The sequence below is a fragment of the Pelophylax lessonae genome (genome assembly GCF_965119305.1).
Source record: "Pelophylax lessonae genome assembly, chromosome: 5".
Lineage (NCBI taxonomy): Eukaryota > Metazoa > Chordata > Amphibia > Anura > Ranidae > Pelophylax > Pelophylax lessonae.
The window spans coordinates 559,195,522-559,216,492 of record NC_138772.1 but is presented as its reverse complement, the minus strand read 5'-3'; the positions used below and the strand labels follow the sequence as shown (position 1 = coordinate 559,216,492).

Genomic DNA, 20,971 nt, shown 5'->3' with positions numbered 1-20,971 from the left:
CGTCACAGTTGGTAACCAGGGAAGCCTGCAGAGTTAATATTCAGTAGCCCCTGGGGGGCAGTGCTGCACATGGTTTCTGTTACTTTCAAGGTTGGATCCACACCATACCATGACCTTACCTTCCATGTCCCTCTGTCACTGTCAGCGCTTGATCCACAGCATGCCTTATCTTCTATGTCCCTCTGTTACTATTAGGGCTGGATCCTCGCCATACCATGGCCTTATCTTCTATGTCCCTCTGTGACTGTCAGGGCTGGATCCACATCATACCATGGCTTTATCGTCAATGGCGCCCGGAGACTGTCAGGGCTGGATCCACATCATACCATAGCCTTATTTTCTATGGTCCCTGTCACTGTCAGGGCTGGATCCACAGCATACCATAGCCTTATTTACTTTGTCCCCCCTGTCACTGTCAGGGCTGGATCTACACTATAACATGGCCTTATCATCTATGGTCCCTGTCACTGTCAGGGCTGGATCCACAGCATACCATAGCCTTATCTACTTTGTCCCCCCTGTCACTGTCAGGGCTGGATCTACACAATACCATGGCCTTATCTTCTATGTCCCTCTTTCATTATCAGGGCTGTATCCACAGCATACCATGGCCTTATCTTCTATGTCCCTCTGTCACTGTCAGGGCTGGATCCACAGCATACCATAGCCTTATCTACTTTGTCCCCCTGTCACTGTCAGGGCTGGATCTACACCATACCATGGCCTTATCATCTATGGTCCCTGTCACTGTCAGGGCTGGATCCACACCATACCATGGCCTTATCTTCTATGGCATCCTGTTACTGCCAGGGTTTGATCAACACTATACCATGGCCTTATCTTGTATGACCACTGCCACTCTCAGAGCTGGATCTACACCATCCAATGGCCTTATCTTCTATGGCCCTCTGTCACTATCAGGGCTGGATCCACACCATACCATGACCTTATCTTCTATTGCCCCCAGATATTGTCGGGGTTGAATCCACATCATTCCATGGTCATATCTCCTGTGGCCCATGGAGATTTTCAGGGCTGAATCCATGCCATCAAATGGCCTTATCTTCTTTTGCCTTGTCACTATCAGTGCTGGGTCTACACCATACCATGGCCTTATCTCCTATGGCCCTCTGTCACTGTCAGGGCTCAGTCCACACCATACCACAGCCTTATCTTATTTGGCCCTCTGCCACTGTCAGAGCCGGGTTCACGCCATACAATGTCCTATCTTCCATGGCCCTGTCACTGTCAGAGCTGGGTCCATGCCATACCATGGTCTTATCTTCTATGAACCTTTATCACTATCAGGGCTGGGTCCACACCATACCATTGTGTTATCTTCTATGGTCCTATCACTATCAGGACCAGGTCAATGCCATACCATGGCCTTATCTTCTGTGGCCCTCTGTCACTGTCACGGCTTGATCCACACCATACCAAAGCCTTATCTTCTATGGCCCCAGCCACTGTCAGAAGCTGGATCCACATCATAAAAAGGCCTTATCTTTTATGGCCCCCTGTCACTGTCAGGGCTGGATCCACATCATACCATGGCCTTATCCACTATGGCCCCCGGTCACTGTCTAAACCTAAACCATATTATATCATGGCCTTAATTTCTATGGCCCCCTTCATTGTCAGGCCTGGATCCACACCATACTATGGCCTTATCTTCTATGTCCCTCTTTCATTATCAGGGCTGGATCCACAGCATACCATGGCCTTATCTTCTATGTCCCTCTGTCACTGTCAGGGCTGGATCCACAGCATACCATAGGCTTATCTACTTTGTCCCCCCTGTCACTGTCAGGGCTGGATCCACACCATACTATGGCCTTATCTTCCATGGCCCCCAGAGACTGTCAAGGCTGGATCCACACAATACCATGGCCTTATCTTCTATGACTCCTGTCACTGTTGGGGCTGGATCCACACCAAACCATGGCCTTATCATCTATAGTCCCTGTCACTGTCAGGGCTGGATCCACACCATATCATGGCCTTATCATCTATGTCCCTCTTTCATTATCAAGGCTGGATCCACAGCATACCATAGTCTTATCTACAATGGCTCCTGGATACCGTCAGGGCTGCATCCACAATATGCCATGGCCTTATCCTCTATGGTCCCTTTCACTGTCCGGACTGGATCTACACGCTGCCATGGCCTTACCTTCTATGGCCTCTCGCACTGTCATCGCTGGATCCACACCATACTATGCCCTTATCTTCTTTGTCCCCCTGTCACTGTCAGGGCTGGATCTAATCCATACCATGGCCTTATTTTCTATGGCCCCTGTCAGTATCAGGGCCTAGATGCATGCCATCCCATGGCCTTATCCTCTATGGTCCCTGTCACTGTCCGGACTGGATCTACACGCTGCCATGGCCTTACCTTCTATGGCCTCTCGCACTGTCAGCGTTGGATCCACACCATACCATGGTCTTATCTTCTACTGCACCTGGAGACTGTCAGTGCTAATTTCATACCATACCCAGGTCTTGTCTTCTATGGCCCCTGGAGACTGTCAGGGCTGGGATCACATCATACCATGGCCTTATCTTCTATGGCATCCTGTCACTGCCAGGGTTTGATCAACACCATACCATGGCCTTATCTTCTATGGCCCTCAGAGACTGTCAGGGCTGGGATCACACCATACTATGGCCTTATCTTCTCTGGCATCCGGTCACTGCCAGGGTTTGATCAACACTATACCATGGCCTTATCTTGTATGACTGCTTCCACTCTCAGAGCTGGATCTACACCATACCATGGCCTTATCTTCTATGGTCCTCTGTCACTCTCAGGGCTGGATCCACATCATACCATGGCCCGATCTTCTATGGCCCCCAGAAATTGTCAGGGTTGAATCCACATCATTCTATGGTCATATCTCCTATGGCCTATGGAGATTGTCAGGGCTGATTTCACGCCATCAAATGGCCTTATCTTCTATTGCCCTCTGTCACTTTGAGGGCTCGGTCCACACCATACCATGGCCTTATCTTCCATGGCCCTGTCACTGTCAGAGCTGGGTCCATGCCATACCATTGTCTTATCTTCTATGGTCCTGTCGCTATCAGGACCGGGTCCATGCCATACCATAACCTTATCTTCTGTGGCCCTCTGTAACTGTCATGGCTTGATCCACGCCATACCACAGCCTTATCTTCTATTACCTCAGCCACTGTCAGGGCTGTATCCACACCATACCAAGGCCTTATCATTTATGGCCCCCTGTCACTGTCAGGTTTGGATCCACATTCTACCATGGTTTTAGCTGCTATGTCCCCCTGTCACTGTCAGAGCTGGGTCCACGCCATACCATGGTCTTATCTTCTGTGGCCCCCGGTCACTGTCAGGGCTGTATCTAAACCAAACCATGGCCTTATCTTCTATGGCTCTTTTGTCACTCTCATGGTTGAAGCCACACAATACCATGGCCTTATCTTCTATGACCTCTGTCACTGTCAGAGCTAGGTCCACGCCATACCATGGCCTTATCTTCTATGGCCCGAAGTCACTGTCTGGACTAAATCTGAACCATACTATATCATGGCCTTCATTTGTATGGCCCCCCTTTCATTGTCAGGCCTGGATCCATACCATACTATGGCCTTATCTTCCATGGCCGCCGGAGACTGTCAGGGCTGGATCCACACAATACCATGGCCTTATCTTCTATGACCCCTGTCACTGTTGGGGCTGGATCCACACGATACCAATAACTTATCTTCTATGACCCCTGTCACTGTTGGGGCTGGATCCACACGATACCAATAACTTATCTTCTATGGCCCCTGTCACTGTTGGAGCTGGATTCACACAATACCATGGCCCCTTGTGCTACATATTATTATGGCAAATCTGGCTTGCCATTCATTGCCAATGCATCTAATATTTACAAAAGTCACATTGTCCTCCTGGTCTGCCCAAATCCATAGCATATTTTTACATAATTCCCATTAAGCATGCTGCAAATTTTTCAGAGGGTGAGGTAGTTTGAGGGGAGGGGGACACTTAAAATCAGAGAATCATACAAGTGTCTCCACTGTGCCCCATAGAAGATGGTTGCACAAAGCAAGGTCAGCTGTAACCATAGCAGTGCTCTAGGAGGTTAGGTTGTAGGAAAGCTGACCTTACAGGTGAGCATGATACAGATAACGTAGAGAAGGAACATTGGGTGGTGAGATTTTGGCTTGTTCGCTGTAGTTCTTGAGATTATAGGAAGACATTGTTTCTTGCCTGAACCTCATAGCAATTTATTATTTCCTCATATGGGAACCTTTAGGCTGTATTCAAACCTATGCACCTTTATTTTCAATGGTCTTTATAGTTTTGGGCAGATGCATTGCCATGGAATTGGTGCATGGGTTTAAATAAGCCCTTAGAGTGGCCTTTCTTAACTAAGAAGCTACCTCAAACTGCTAAAAACTTTTTTTCAATTTAGTTATCATGGTAATGTGCCATGCACTGTAGATGTAATATTTCAGGTGTTTCCCAAGACCTGAAAAACATTAGGGTTCCCTCTGGAGTAAAAGTTGAGAAAGACTTCCATATGGAGTTTGTGATTAGACTTTATTCTGTTCAGGTGGTTTCCAGAATGAGAAATTAGAAATATACTCTCTGCATTAATTTGTTGTAACAGTTTCACCTATTTCTTCCTAGTGCTAGGAGGTTAGGGTATGGGAGCTTGGGATACAACAGATATAAGGAGAAAGTTGGATTTACGGAGACATTGATACCTACAGAAAGGGAACTGGGGGTGCCAGGTTTTGGTGGACTTATTGAGCAGGACTGTTAGAAATCATGGGGCCCCATACAGCCTACCTGATAGCCCCCCCCCCCCAGCCCAGGTGGATATGTGGGTGCAGGTATGTGACCCCAACCCCCGGATCAACAACTCATTTACATGGTTTTACATTATATAGGAGCCTGGGATGGGGATTTAAATATCACAGGTCCAAACGGATCCATTATTTCTCACTTTTCAGGCAGGGTAAGTGATTAAGGACACAAATCCCCAATCCCTTCTCTGCAGCCTCAGCTGCTACAAAATTAACAAAATGCACTCTATACAGAGGCTCCCTGTTCATTCACAAACTAAAGCATAGTAAACATGGAGGGGGGATAGGGGGATCAAAGCTGTAGATAAAGGGGATTCTGGACTGGGGAGAGGGTGATATGAGCGGTGGAGGGGGGCCTATTCCCTGAAAAACTATCCCCCGTAGCAGCTTTTGAGACAGAGAAAGTGATTGAGGACACAAATCCCCAATCCTTTCTCTGCAGCCTCAGCTGCTACAGAAGTAATGAACAGGATGCACTCTATACAGAGGCTCCCTGTTCATTCACAAACTAAAGCATAGTAAACATGGAGGGGGGATAGGGGATCAAAGCTGTAGATAAAGGGGATTCTGGACTGGGGAGAGGGTGATCTGAGCCGTAGAGGGGGGCCTATTCCCTGAAAAACGATCCCCCGTGGCAGCTTTTGAGACAGAGAAAGTGATTGAGGACACAAATCCCCAATCCTTTGTCTGCAGCCTCAGCTGCTACAGAAGTAATGAACAGGATGCACTCTATACAGAGGTTCCCTGTTCATTCACAAACTGAAGCATCGTAAAAGCAGAGGGGGACAGAGGGATCAAAGCTGTGGATGAAGCTGATCCTGGACTGGAGAAGGAGTGATCAGAGCAGAGGAGGGGGCCCCATTCCCTGAATCCGATCCCCCTGTGGCTCCACCTGCAGCAGCTGACTGTTGACTGGAGGGAGAGGAGGAGAAGCCAGCTGTGCTACAGTGAGGGGAAAGTACCTGTACCAAAAGACCAGCCCAGCCCCCCCCCCCCCCCGTTGAACTGATGGGGCCCAGGCCCCCTACAGGAGGACTAGTGCCATATAGGAGGACCAGTTAAAGCGTCCAGAGATGCCCAGATAACTTACAGCAGTTGATGGAGGTGCATAGTTTTGGAAGTCACGCAAGGGACGGGCTTAACTTGGTCATTAAATAAGCCACACCTACAATCCTTCTCTTTTGCAGCATATTGGTTGCTAGAACATGCATGTCCTTCACAGGAGTGTGTCTATGATGAAGTGAAGAGGCAGAGGTGTCTAATAAATGCAGCTTTTATTGTCAGGGCTGAAAGGAGGAATCATTCACCAACTAAGCAGCAAAAACAAATGAAACCTTTTAAAGGGCCACAACCTCCAACACTGACATTTCACTCCCGAGGGTTGAATCGCCACCTTTTCACATCACTGATACTCCAATGGTGAGATCTCTGCACCTGGATCCCCAGCTCCGCCCACCTGCCGCAACTCTTCAAAGGGTCTCCCTCTTTAGGTTATATTTTTCATATATAATACTCTATGAATAATGTAGCAGTGTGCGGTGAGACTCCATAGGGTGCAGAGCCTAGAACAGTGGTCTCCAAACTGGGGCCTGTGGGGCCCTTTACTTACTTGCTTCCCTTGGGGCACTATTTCATCTACTATCAACAATGGGACACAATCCCCCCCCCCCCCCCATGAACACACACTGACCATAGGGTGTAGAACTTAGAACTGTGGTCTCCCCAGGGGCTAGATGTGGCCCCTTGCTTACTTGCTTCCCTTGGGACACTATTTCATCCACTGATACTAACAATGGGGCATAATTCCTCCCCCATGCACACACACTGACCATAGGGTGCAGAGTCTATAACATTGGTCTCCAAACTGGGGCCCAGGGGCTAGATGTGGCCCCTTGCTTACGTGCTTCCCTTAGGGCACTATTTCATCCACTGATACTAACAATGGGCATAATTCCTCCCCCATGCACACCCACTGACCATAGGGTGCAGAGCCTATAACAATGGTCTCCAAACTGTGGCCTGGGGACTAGATGTGGCCCTTTTGTTTACTTTTATCTTACCCTTGGGTCACTATTTTATCCACTGATACCAACAATGGTGCATAACCCCCCCCCCCCATGCGCACACACTGACTCCAATGAAGGGGATGACACCAATGATGGGCCACAACTCCTCCTAATGACACCCACGATAGGGCATTGTTTTTTCCCCACTGATGTTGGGACCTTTTCTACCACAGTCTGGCCCCCCAAAAGTCTAAAGGACAGTAAACTGGTCCTTTGTATAGAAAGTGTGAAGATCCCTGGCCTAGAATACACCAGATGTGCATATATGGAAGGAGCACCAGACCAAAAAATAAGAGTCCAAATTAATTTACCGTATTTTCCGGCATATAAGACGACTGGGCTTATATGACGACCCCCCCTAATTTTCAAGTTAAAACATAGGTTTTGGGCTATACTCGCCGTATAAGACTACCCCCCTTCCGAAGCAAGGCAACACCATTGAAAAACATCAGATTTCTCATAGATCTCCAAGGTACCCCAAGTACTGTAATACATGTAATCTCTCATAATATCTCCAAGGTACCCTAAGTATTACCGGTAGATGTAATCTCAAGACGCTGGCTTTGCGGGAATCCTGTACCGGTATACCGTATGTACCGAAGCTTCGGCTACATACAGTATACCGTGCTGAGCCAATCACAGTGAGCGATGTATTCTATTATTGAATGCAAAGCCTGCTCGGATTGGCAGACTCAGAGAGGCGGGCTGATGTTACTCCGCCAACTCCCTGATTGGCTCAGCGCGGTACGCTGTATGTAGCCGAAGCTACGGTGCATACGGTATACCGGTACAGAATTCCCACACAGCCAGCGTCTTGAGAGATTACATCTACCGGTAATACCTATACTTGGGTTACCTTGGAGATATTATACTCGGTGTATAAGACGACCCCCCATTTTTGGGGGATTTTTTTGAGGTTCAAAAGTAGTCTTATACGCCAGAAAATACAGTATTAATGTTGTGTTAAAAGACGAACCCTGAAGGGGTTCGAAATGCGTTGGATGTCTTTTGACACAACATCAATAAATTAATTTGGACTCCTATTTTTTGGTCTGGTGTTTCTTCCATAAATGCACGTCTTTTCCTGGTAACCTGCTGGAGCATCCACCATAGGGTAGCCTTGCCTGTTGTGAGCAGCCTAACCTAAACCAGTGGGCTCTTCACCTGTTTCTTGCCCTCTCACTACCTTGGTTAAACTCGTATCAAAGTCCCAGCACCTCTTGGATGCTCTTTTTCTCATTGTAGAATACACCAGAGGGCAGATCTCACCATTGGAGGTAAAAGAAAGCAGCAGGTGAATCAGCCCAGCTACAATCTCATGTTTGGGTTGAGTGACCCTCAACATTTACAGTACAACAATTAGCATTGAGTTTGGTCATTATCCCTGAGTGCCTGGAGGAGGATCTCTGGACATTTGAGCTCTACAGAGAAATCTCTTCCCCCCTGCAAGTCTTTATAATGGCATTTGTAGTGTGGGGCTTGGCGGTCAGGAGCACAGGCTGTATTTCTGGTGTTTGAGGAGGCTGGTGCGGTAGCGGAACTCTTTCTTGCACTCTGAACATTTGTAGGGTTTTTCACCGGTGTGAATCCTCTGGTGAACGACGAGATTAAATTTCTGGCTGAACTGCTTGCTGCATTTGGGGCAGCAATAAGGTTTCTCGCCCGTGTGAGTGCGCCGGTGAAGGACCAGCTGCGACGTCTTGCTGAAGGCTTTTCCACACTCGGCGCACACGTGCCGTGCCGTGCTGTGCGTGATCTGGTGCTCCATGAATTTATCCACATTATCAAAGCTTCTCTTACAGTGTTCACACTTGAACTGCATTTTTTCCGCATCTGGTTTGGGTGCCTCGTTACAACCTGAGCTGTTTTCATCACTGTCGTTGGTTTTTGGTTTGTTGGCGTTTTGGTCAATATTCTGGTCTGGGGGTGCTTGAGGTGGTGAGTCTGATAGCACAACGTTCAAAGGGTGGGGTGAACATGGAATATGAGAGGTAGAAGGAGGAGGAAGGGGAGAGGGCACTCGAGAAACCTCATTTTCATTTTTATTCACCAGTAATTTTGTTTTCATAGGTGCTTCTGGGGGAGGCATTGACGTCTTTGTTGGAGTGTTCTCAAAAGTCAAGGTCTGTGATTTGGATGTAGATGTTGGTGGTGTTGGTGGAATGTTATCTTGGGTAACATTGGGGGGCATTGATATCTTTGTTGGTGTGTTCTCACAAGTCAGGGTCTGTGATTTGGATGTAGATGTTGGTGGAATGTTACCTTGGGTAACATTGGGGGGCATTGATGTCTTTGTTGGGGTGTTCTCACAAGTCAGGGTCTGTGATTTGGATGTAGATGTTGGTGGAATGTTACCTTGGGTAACATTGGGGGGCATTGATGTCTTTGTTGGGGTGTTCTCACAAGTCAGGGTCTGTGATTTGGATGTAGATGTTGGTGGAATGTTACCTTGGGTAACATTGGGGGGCATTGATGTCTTTGTTGGGGTGTTCTCACAAGTCAGGGTTTGTGATTTGGATGTAGATGTTGAGGTTGGTGGAATTTTATCTTGACTATCTTCTAAAGGTGGTACTTTCCTAGTTTCATCCTTGGATAAACCAGAAGAGGATAATACATTAGACATCGTTAAGCTTTGAGAAGTATCTATCAAGCAGATAGATTTCTTTACTCTAGAGGCTGGTGGTGGTATGATGGGACGATTTTCAGCAGGTCGTTTTCTCGCACAAAGGGCATGTGTCTCATGACGGAGAAGACCTGTTCTGTAGCGGAAAGCTTTGTTGCACTCATTGCAGGTATAAGGTCGCTCACCTGTGTGAATACGTTGATGAACAACTAGATTAAAACGCTGGCTGAAACTCTTGCCGCATTCGGTACAAGTGTACGGTTTTTCACCTGTGTGAGTTCTTTTGTGGAGAAGGAGCGTGGACCTCCTATGGAAAATCTTGTTACATTCCGGGCACGTGTTCTTAGGTCCCAAGTGGGTCTTCTGGTGCTCCGTAAACTGGCCTAGGTCTGTGAAAAACCTCTCACACTGGCTGCATTCAAACAGATTCTCAAGGGATTGCATTGTCTGACCACCTTCATTCATTTCTGGCCGTTTCATTACTTTTGCCGCGTTGACCATTGACTTGCCGCTCATCGCTGATCGTTGTAGTGTTGGAACCATGGAAGAATTCTTGGGCAAGGAGGCTGGAAAATGGGGAAATGATTTATCACAGACAAAGGATGATGACTGTGAGGGAGACTTATTACCAGACAGACTACAGCTGGTGGAAGGCAAGGCCAATGGTGGCCTAAATGAAGGTTTATTATCTACTGCCAAGGAATGAGGTGAAGGAACCTTTGTCGAGGATGATGTAGCATGGGGCTTAGTACTGGATGAATGATGGATAATGGGATGAACTGGGGGAGGACATCCAGTTACGGACTTCTGATGCAGAACTGTACATGAAGAAGAGGGAGAGTTGGCCTGATAGGAATGCATTGGCGAGCTAAAAGAAGTTGTGGATTTCATGTGAGATCTATGATGCTCAGGCGAGGAATGTTTAGCAAAGGATGTGTGGTAGGCTAAAGAGGATGAGGATGAAGATGAAGAGTTTTTCACAAAAGAGGTTTTATAGTCTGAGGTTGAAGGACTAGAGGAAGCCGATCGAGGAGGTTTGCATGACGATAACATAGTGGTATTAATTAATTGACAAGACATAGAACATGGTGTAGCCACAATAGGCTTTGTTCCTCTGGTGATGTAATTAGAAGATGATGACATTGAATGATATTTTGAATACATTGGGTGATATTTAGGTGGCAGTGAAGCCGTGGGAGATTTAAAGCCTTGGCTAAATGAAAGCGATGAAATGGAGGAACGTTTGCCACCTATTGCCTGATGCATGGCAGGAAACAAGACCGAAGGAGATTTCAAGACCGAAGGAGATTTCAAGACCGAAGGAGATTTCAAGACCGAAGGAGATTTCAAGACCGAAGGAGATTTCAAGTTCAACTGGTAATTATTTGTAGAAGATGAAATCAAATGAGGTTTTCCTCCTGAAGGGGGACTCGACTCTGAGGACAAGTTGGGTTGAGTCTCCATCTTTATTAAAGGATAAGTAGAAGAGGGTGTAGTTGAGCTAGGCTTTATACTAGGCGGGTGAATGACCACTGCATTTGAAGAAGGACCTGTTTCGTGAGAAGACAGGTGTTTATTAGCAGAAGAATAACACATATAAGATGGTGCAAATGCCAAAGATTTATCTCTCGATTTATGACTGATAGAAGTACTGGATGAAGATGGTGGTTTACTGCTTGATGGGGAAGATGCCATAGACTGAGGCTTAGTACCAGATTGTTCACAGATGGGTTTGCTTGATAATGAGGATTGTTTGTTTCCAGACTGAAGACCAGTGAGATGTCTGGAAGATGATTTTCCTCTAGGAACCAACTGAGAACAGACAGGGCTTGTTGAAGATATTGGTGGTTTAGATGATGAACTCTGCAAGATGCAAGTGTCCGTACCTTGACTACCAGTGGTCAGGGATACTGGAAAGGGTTTAACATTTGATGAGGTGGAAGATGACTGTGGTCTCCCGGCCAAGGTCTTCGCTTCTGGATGAAGAATAGTTGGAGGAGGTTGTTGCGAGTTCTTAGACTTTCCTCCTGGACGTGTTCTGTGATTGGTCTTCACACATTTGCTCTCGTGCCTCATAAGAGCCGGCTTGTAGCGGAAACTCCGATCACAGGAGGAACATTTGTATGGTTTTTCCCCAGAGTGAATGCGCTGATGAATCACGAGGTTGAACCTCTGACTAAAGCGTTTGCCACACTCGGAACAGGCAAAGGGACGTTCCCCGGTATGAGTCCTTCGGTGGAGTTTCAGGACGGACTTTCTGACGAAACCTTTCCCGCAGTCGGGGCAGGTGAAGCTCTTGTTTTCTTTGTGTGACTTTTTGTGCTCAATGAAAAGGTTAACGTCCGTGAATATTTTTGGACAGCTAAAACATTTTAACAGCTGTTTTCCATTTCCCGCCATGTTTCCTAAATGGCCAAAAGTTTTTGTGCCAACCAAATTTTCCAATTCTTTATATTTTGCGAGGGCTTTGCCACCTGGAGTCCTGTCCCCTCTTTCTGGGTATGTTAGCGGATCTTCATTGGTAGACAAAGCCCTTCTTGGACGTGGATGTAGTTTAGAAGAAGACCACCTCTTGCTGAAGCGGAGATTATAGCGCCTCCCCTGTTCATGTTTTATTTGTTGGATCATTGGATCAAACGGCTTATGGTTTGTGTTGGGGTTACCTCTCTGGTGACTTCGTTTGTGGTCAATGAGAAGAGACCAGCTTCCTACAACCTCTCGGCAGTCAGAACATTTGTGGTGTATTTTGTCCAGCATACCGTGGAAGTTCTTGTACCTATCACACCAGTTCCTCGAATGGGCAATGTCCCATTGGGTCTGTTCTTCCACCTTCACTGCTGAACCTTCTGCATCCACACCAATATCTTCAGTTTTAATATGGGGCTCCCAGAGTTCTTCTGAAAAAAAAAAAAACTTGTTAAAAAGAATTCTTTTCTACAATTTTATGGGTTCCTAACTAGACATGTGCGATCCATTTCATTATAAATCGAAATTCAGACACAATTTTCGTTATTTGGAGATTTGGAATTACGCAAATTTTCGAATCGCAATAGAATCGTACTTCAACAAATCCAAAATAAATTATAACGAAACAAATTGTCCGAATTCTAAAATGAATGCGAGTTTGAAATGGAAAGTGTTTGCAATAAATAAAGTAAGGAATAAAAGTGAAATAAGATGATGGTTCCTAGTTAGGCTACCTCATAGAATAGAATAAAACAGAATATAATACAATGAAGTGGAAAATAAAATAATAAAATGGAATTGAACAGAATACAATAGAATTCAATAGAATAGAAAATAAAGGAAAAGACTAGGTCAGAATCAAAATAAAAAAAGGAATAGAATAAAACAGAATAGAATAAAACAGAATAGAACAGAAAACAAAAGAATAGAACAGAATACAATAGACTAGCAAATAAAGGAAAAGAATGGAAAATAGAGGAATAGAATAGATCAGAAAAAAAAGAAAATTAAGAAATATAAAATAATATAAAGTAGAGGAGAAGAATAAAACAGAATAGAATAAAAGAGAATATAATACAATAGAAAATAAAGGAATAGAATAGAAAATAAAAGAAAATAGACCCACATTGATAAAGTTTCTCATACCTGCTTATTGACTTTTTATGGGTCCGTGGTTGGACCCCTTCATTCCTCCTATACATTATGGTTGTAATTGTCCACACCCTACCTATGCTGACAGCACTATTTTTGTACTTGGCTTTGTCTACCACACAATGTTTTATTATTATTTGGAAATCTTAATAAAAAATTAAAATGCAAAATTTTGAATTGACTGTATTAGAAAAGAAAGGAATAAAAATAGAATGCAAAATAATAGAATAGAAAAGAACAGAGAAGAAAATAAAAGAATAAAATGGAATTGAACAGAATACAATAGAATTCAATAGAATAGAAAATAAAGGAAAAGAATAGGTCAGAATCAAAAACAGAATGGAATAGAAAATAAAAGAATAGAATAAAAAAAGGAATAGAATAAAATAAAACTGAATAGAACAGAAAAAAAAGAATAGAATAGACTAGAATACAATAGACTAGAAAATAAAGGAATAGAATAGATAAGAAAAAAATAAATAAAATAAAATTAAAGGAATTTAATATAAAGTAGAGGAAAAGAATAAAACAGAATAGAATAGAAAATAAAAGAATAGAATAAAAGAACATAATAGATTAAAATAGAATAGAAAAAAGAAAATAAAGGAATAGAATATAATAGAAAGTAGAGGTATTGAATAAAACAGAATAGAAAATAAAAGAATAGAATAGAAATAAAGGAATAAAATAGACAAGAATAGAAAATAAAAAGCACAGAAAAGAAAGAACAGAATATAATAAAATGGAAAATAAAATAATAGAATAGTAATGAATAGAATAAAAAAATAAAATCTAGAACGAATGTAGCCATATTCTGAAATTTGAATGTTGAAATTGGAATTTCGAATAAATTTGAAAATAATGATTAATTTACGAAACAAATTCTTAAAATGATTCATTTTAACTTCTAACTTAATGAACGAATCAGAAAGGAAAGAAATGTTTCCATGGTGCACATCTCTTTTCCTATCCCCCCCCCTCCCCCACCATCACCACCTTATAATTTCTGAAGAGAACTGGTAACATTCCTCGCCTACATAATGGGAGGAGCTCTAGGTTTTCGCACTCACCCAATAGGAGCACAGAGTCCAGGTTCTCCTGCATCACCTCCTTATAGAGATCTCTCTGCCAATCCTGGAGAAGACTCCATTCCTCCTCCGTGAAATACACCGACACCTCCTCCATCGACACCGGGAGCTGGAGAAAAGGGCAACAAGAAATGAGGAGCAGAAATGGCACTTTGGAAACTCAGAACCGATAGGAGCATCTCATAAAATTAGAAAATTATCAAAAAGTTAATTTATTTCAGTAATTCAAATCAAAAAGTGAAACTCCAATATTTTATATAAATTACACACAGAGTGATATACACCACTAAAAACATGAAAGGAACACTTTGAATACTGGTATGGACTGGGTAATATATTAGGATCTATACTGGTATGGACTGGTAATGTGTTAGGATCTATACTGGTATGGACTGGGTAATGTGTTAGGATCTATACTGGTATGGACTGGGTAATGTGTTGGGGTCTATACTGGTATGGACTGGGTAATGGGTTAGGAAGGAAAGGATGTCACATTGTTTGATGGAAATTAAAATTATCACCCTACAGAGGGCTGAATTTAAAGACACCCCGAAAATCAAAGTGAAAAAATGATGCAGCAGGCGAGTCCATTTTGGTGAAATGTCATTGCAGGACCTCAGAATGGTCCTCAGTAGTGTGTACGGCCCCCACGTGCTTGTATGGATGCCTGACAACGTCGGGGGATGCTCCTAATGAGACGATGGATGGTGTCCTGGGGTATTTCCTCCCAGATCTGGACCAGGACATCACTAAGCTCCTGAACAGTGGCGGCCGGTGCGTTGGGGGGCGCAGGGGCACCGCCCCCCCATCGATGCATCCGGGCCTCTACTCTGCACGCGGGGCGCCGGACGCATGGAGTTCAATGGGGTTTTTATTTTCTTCTGAAGCACGTGATTAGAGCCAGAGGCTCTAATAGGCTTCAGAAAAGGGTGGACCCGTGGCGCAGAGCACTGTGCCCTGACCCCACCCATTGTGTGACAATGACCCGTCTCCTGATTGGCCGAAAGGCGAACTTTTTCGATTGGCCAAGGAGGAGGAGGAGGACTCGGGAGACGCGGAGGACTGAGGAGAAGCCGCTGCTGCATCAGGTAAGTGCACTGACTGGTCTCTCTGCACACTGTGCTAACTCTGCATTGAATGGGGGCATGCTGTGGTCACTCTGCATTGAAGGGGGCACGCTGTGGTCACTCTGCATTGAAGGGGGCATGCTGTGGTCACTCTGCATTGAAGGGGGCACGCTGTGGTCACTTTGCATTGAAAGGGGGCACGCTGTGGTCACTCTGCATTGAAAGGGGGCACGCTGTGGTCACTCTGCATTGAAAGGGGGCATGCTGTGGTCACTCTGCATTGAAAGGGGGCACGCTGTGGTCACTCCGCATTGAAGGGGCACGCTGTGGTCACTCTGCAATTGAAGGGGGCACGCTGTGGTCACTCTGCATTGAAAGGGGGCACGCTGTGGTCACTCTGCATTGAAGGGGGCACGCTGTGGTCACTCTGCATTGAAGGGGGCACGCTGTGGTAACTTTGATTACTGAAGGCCCCTTTCACACTTTTGTGACATAAAAAGTCACGCAATTTTTTGCCACGTTTTTTGCCGCAAAGCAATGCCTATTCGATTTTTCTGTTTGCGCCCCCCCCCCCCCAAAAAATGTTTTGAGAACCAGCCGCCACTGCTCCTGAATAGACTGAGGTGCAACCTGGCAGCGTCGGTTAGGCCGAAACATAATGTCCCAGAGGTGTTCTATTGGATTTAGGTCAGGGGCCATTCAATGATATCAATTCCTTCATCCTCCAGGATCTGGCTGCATACTCTCACCACATGAGGCCGGGCATTGTTGTGCACCAGGAGGAACCCAGGACCCACTGCACCAGCATAGAGTCTGACAATGAGTCCAAGGATTTCATCCCTATACATAATGGCAGTCAGGGTCCCATTGTCTAGCCTGTAGAGGTCTGTGCGTCCCTCCATGGATTTGCCTCCCCAGACCATCACTGACCCACGCAATCAAAAAAACAAACACAAGGGGCGCACCGGCCTAGCGCATTATCCTCCAAAAAGGTTTCATTAATTAAAAAGATGACAATACTCAAACGAGTTGATGGTATGAGCACATCGAAATAATAAATTGTCCTCAGCATCAGAAACAGAAGATGCACCGTCCTCAAAAGCTTGAAATGGGCTACACGTTTCAAGGCTTAGCCTCTTCCTCAGAGCCTACAGATCATGTCTGAGCCCCTGCTTAACCACTAAAGCCCCGGAAGATTTTACCCCCTTCCTGACCAGGGCCTATTTTGCGATTCGGCACTGCGTGACTTTAATGGACAATTACGCGGTCGTGCGGCGCTGTACCCAAACGAATTTGACGTCCTTTTTTTCCCACAAACAGAGCTTTCTTTTGGTGGTATTTGATCACCTGTGCAATTTTTACTTTTTGCGCTATAAACAAAAAAAGAGCAACAATTTTGCAAAAATAACAATATTTTTCACATTTTTTTTATATGAAATTCCTAAAAAAAAAAAAGTAAAAATCAAAATGTTTTAACATTTTGGGCCAATTTTTTTTTTTTTTACCATATGTTTGGTTAAAAAAAAAATTGCAAAAAGCGTATTTTGATTGGTTTGCGCAAAAGTTATTGCGTTTACTAACAAAGGGAAAGATTTCTGTCATTTTTGTTGTTTTTTTTAACGAGTAATGGCGGCGATCTGCGATTTTTTTTGCGGGACTGCGACATTGCGGCGGACAGATCGGACCCTTGACTGACATTTTTTTACACTTTTGGGGTTACCAGTGACATTACTGCAGTAATCAGTGCTATACATATGCACTGTTACTGTAAAATGACACTGGCAGTGAAGGGGTTAACTTTTTTTTGAGAGGGAGGGGTTATGTGTGTCCCTAGGGGCGTGCTTCTAACTGTGATTGGCTGTGGCTTGAGGTATAGGAACAGTGATCAATGGTCCTACATAGTAGAACCGTATGATCACCATTCCTACACAGGGGAGAATGACAGGCGGCTTGTTTGCATTAGCCGCCTGCCTTTCTCCCTCTCCACCCGACGATCGTGAGTGACCAGCGGACATTGGGTCCGCCGGTCACATGCGCGGGGGGGTCCGTGACCGAGCGGGAGCCCGCTTCCGGCGGCGCGCGCTCGCTCCCTAGACCCTCACAGGCTAACGACGTAGCCCTGCGTCACTCTGCCTGTGAGGGGCTGACCGCCGACGTAAATAGTCGTGCGGCGGTCGGCAAGTGGTTAATATACAGAGTATTATTATTATTATTTGGATATGCACATACCATGAACTCATTTGTGAGTGTTTTTATCTTTTTATTTGATAAAACCTTTGTGGAGGATAATGCACTAGGCCGGTGCGCCCTTGTGTTTGTTTCTTGTTCGCAGTGGTCCCAGACTGCCCTGGTCTTGTAGGAGCTGCAAGGCTGAAGCATCCAGGAAAAGCCAAGCGAAGGTCTCTGGTAGCCACATGTGTGTGGCTTGAGTTGGTCAGGAGATCACCTTCTCAGAGCGCAGGAGATCGGTGCATTGCACTATTTTTGTTTTGGTCTACATCACTGACCAACCACCAAACCGGTCATGCTGAATGATGTTACAGGCGCCCTAACATTCTCCGCAGCTTCTCCAGACCCCTTCACGTCTGTCACATGTGCTCAGGGTGAACCTGCTCTCATCTGTGAAGAGCACAGGGTGCCAATGGTGGAGCTGACAATTCTGGTGTTCAATGGCAAACGCCAATCGAGCTCCACGGGCAGTGAGCACAGAGCCCACTAGAGGGCGTCGGGCCTTCAAACCACCCTGATGAAGTCTTTTTCTGATTCTTTGGTCAGAGATATTCACACCAGTGTCCTGCTGGAGGTCATTTTGTAGGGCTCTGGCAGTGCTCATCCTGTTCCTCCTTGCACAAAGGAGCAGATACCGGTCCTGCTGATGGGATAAGGACCTTCTATGACCCCATCCAGCTGTTTCATCAAGTCCAAAGTCAGCGCAGGCCTCTAGCAGAGAATTCTAGAGCACTTCATACTTTCCTCTGCTGACCAGCTTTATGGAGATGCTGATTTCATTTTCCAGCAGGACTTGGCACCGCCCACATTGCCAAAATTACCAATACCTGGTCACATGATCATGGGATCACTGTGCATGATTGGCCAGAAAACTCACCTGACCTAAACCCCATAGAGAATCTGTGAGGTATTGTGAAGAGGAAGATGAGAGACACCAGACCCAACAATGCAGAGGAGTTGAAGGCCGCTATCAAAGCAACCTGGGCTTCCATAACACCTCAGCAGTGCCACAGGCTGATCGCCTCCATGCCACGCCGCATTGATGCAGTAATTCATGCAAAAGGAGCCCCGACCAAGTATTGAGTGCATCCTATACTGTACATGGACAGATTTTTCACTAAGACAACATGTCTGTATTACAAATCCTTATTTTTATTGGTCTTATGTAATATTCTAATATTCTGAAATGATGAATTTTGGGATGTCACTCGCTGTAAGCCATAATCATCAAAATTAAAAGAAATACTTGAAATACAGTCAGGTCCATAAATATTGGGACATGGACACAATTCTAATCTTTTTGGCTCTATACACCACCACAATGGATTTGAAATGAAACAAACAAGATGTGCTTTACCTGTAGACTTTCAGCTTTAATTTGAGGGTATTTACATCCAAATCAGGTGAACGGTGTAGGAATTACAACAGTTTGTATATGTGCCTCCCACTTTTTAAGGGACCAAAAGTAATGGGACAGATTAACAATCATAAATCAAACTTTCACTTCTTAATACTTGGTTGCAAATCCTTTGCAGCCTGAAGTCTGGAACACATAGACATCACCAGACGCTGGGTTTCATCCCTGGTGATGCTCTGCCAGGCCTCTACTGCAACTGTCTTCAGTTCCTGCTTGTTCTTGGGGCATTTTCCCTTCAGTTTTGTCTTCAGCAAGTGAAATGCATGCTCAATCGGATTCAGGTCAGGTGATTGACTTGGCCATTGCATAACATTCCACTTCTTTCCCTTAAAAAACTCTTTGGTTGCTTTCGCAGTATGCTTCGGGTCATTGTCCATCTGCACTGTGAAGCGCCGTCCAATGAGTTCTGAAGCATTTGGCTGAATATGAGCAGATAATATTCCCGAAACACTTCAGAATTCATCCTGCTGCTTTTGTCACATCATCAATAAATACAAGAGAACCAGTTCCATTGGCAGCCATACATGCCCACGCCATGACACTACCACCGCCATGCTTCACTGATGAGGTGGTATGCTTTGGATCATGAGCAGTTCCTTTCCTTCTCCATACTCTTCTCTTCCCATCACTCTGGTACAAGTTGATCTTGGTCTCATCCGTCCATAGGATGTTCCAGAACTGTGAAGGCTTTTTTAGATGTTGTTTGGCAAACTCTAATCTGGCCTTCCTGTTTTTGAGGCTCACCAATGGTTTACATCTTGTGGTGAACCCTCTGTATTCACTCTGGTGAAGTCTTCTCTTGATTGTTGACTTTGACACACAAACACCTACCTCCTGGAGAGTGTTCTTCATCTAACACACATACACCTACCTCCTGGAGAGTGATCTTGATCTGACACACATACACCTACCTCCTGGAGAGTGTTCCTGATCTGACACACATACACCTACCTCCTGGAGAGTGATCTTGATCTGGCACACATACACCTACCTCCTGGAGAGTGATCTTGATCTGGCCAACTGTTGTGAAGGGTGTTTTCTTCACCAGGGAAAGAATTCCTCGGTCATTCACCACAGTTGTTTTCCGTGGTCTTCCAGGTCTTTTGGTGTTGCTGAGCTCACCGGTGCGTTCTTTCTTTTTAAGGATGTTCCAAACAGTTAATTTGGCCACACCTAATGTTTTTGCCATCTCTCTAATGGGTTTGTTTTGTTTTTTCAGCCTAATGATGGCTTGCTTCACTGATAGTGACAGCTCTTTGGATCTCATATTGAGAGTTGACAGCAACAGATTCCAAATGCAAATAGCAGACTTGAAATGAACTGTGGACCTTTTATCTGCTCCTTGTAAATGGGATAATGAGGGAATAACACACACCTGGTCATGGAACAGCTGAGCAGCCAATTGTCCCTTTACTTTTGGTCCCTTAAAAAGTGGGAGGCACATATACAAACTGTTGTAATTCCTACACCGTTCACCTGATTTGGATGTAAATACCCTCAAATTAAAGCTGAAAGTCTGCAGTTAAAGCACATCTTGTTTGTTTCATTTTAAATCCACTGTGGTGGTGTATAGAGCCAAAAAGATTAGAATTGTGTCGATGTCCCAATACTTATGGACCTGACTGTATATTACTATATTACCAAAAGTATTGGGACACCTGCCTTTACACACACATGAACTTTAATGCCATCCCAGTCTTAGTCCGTAGGGTTCAATATTGAGTTGGCCCACCCTTTGCAACTATTACAGCTTCAACTCTTCTGGGAAGGCTGTCCACAAGGTTTAGGAGTGTCCAGAAGAGCATTTGTGAGGTCAGGCACTGATGTTGGACGAGAAGGCCTGGCTCACAGTCTCTGCTCTAATTCATCCCAAAGGTGTTCTATTGGGTTGAGGTCCGGACTCTGTTCAGGCCAGTCAAGTTCCTTCACCCCAAACTCACTCATCCATGTCTTTATTGACATATACACTGTAGTCATAAAGGCATGGACATGGTTAGCAACAATACTCAGGT

General features: G+C 45.0%; 1 protein-coding gene across 1 annotated transcript in view; it reads right to left on the bottom strand.

The window, feature by feature from the left end:
- The window catches only part of LOC309556612 (uncharacterized protein), a 48,831-nt gene extending 34,481 nt beyond the window's left edge, over positions 1-14,350 (bottom strand). Inside the window, exons 1-2 of the mRNA XM_082259048.1 lie at positions 14,229-14,350; positions 8,412-12,437 (exon numbers count right to left, since the gene is read on the bottom strand). Of these exons, the coding sequence (XP_082115174.1) occupies positions 8,412-12,437; positions 14,229-14,343 (4,141 nt within the window). The 5' untranslated portion in view covers positions 14,344-14,350. The remainder of the gene's footprint in view (positions 1-8,411; positions 12,438-14,228) is intronic.
- Between the last annotated feature and the right edge of the window lie 6,621 nt (positions 14,351-20,971).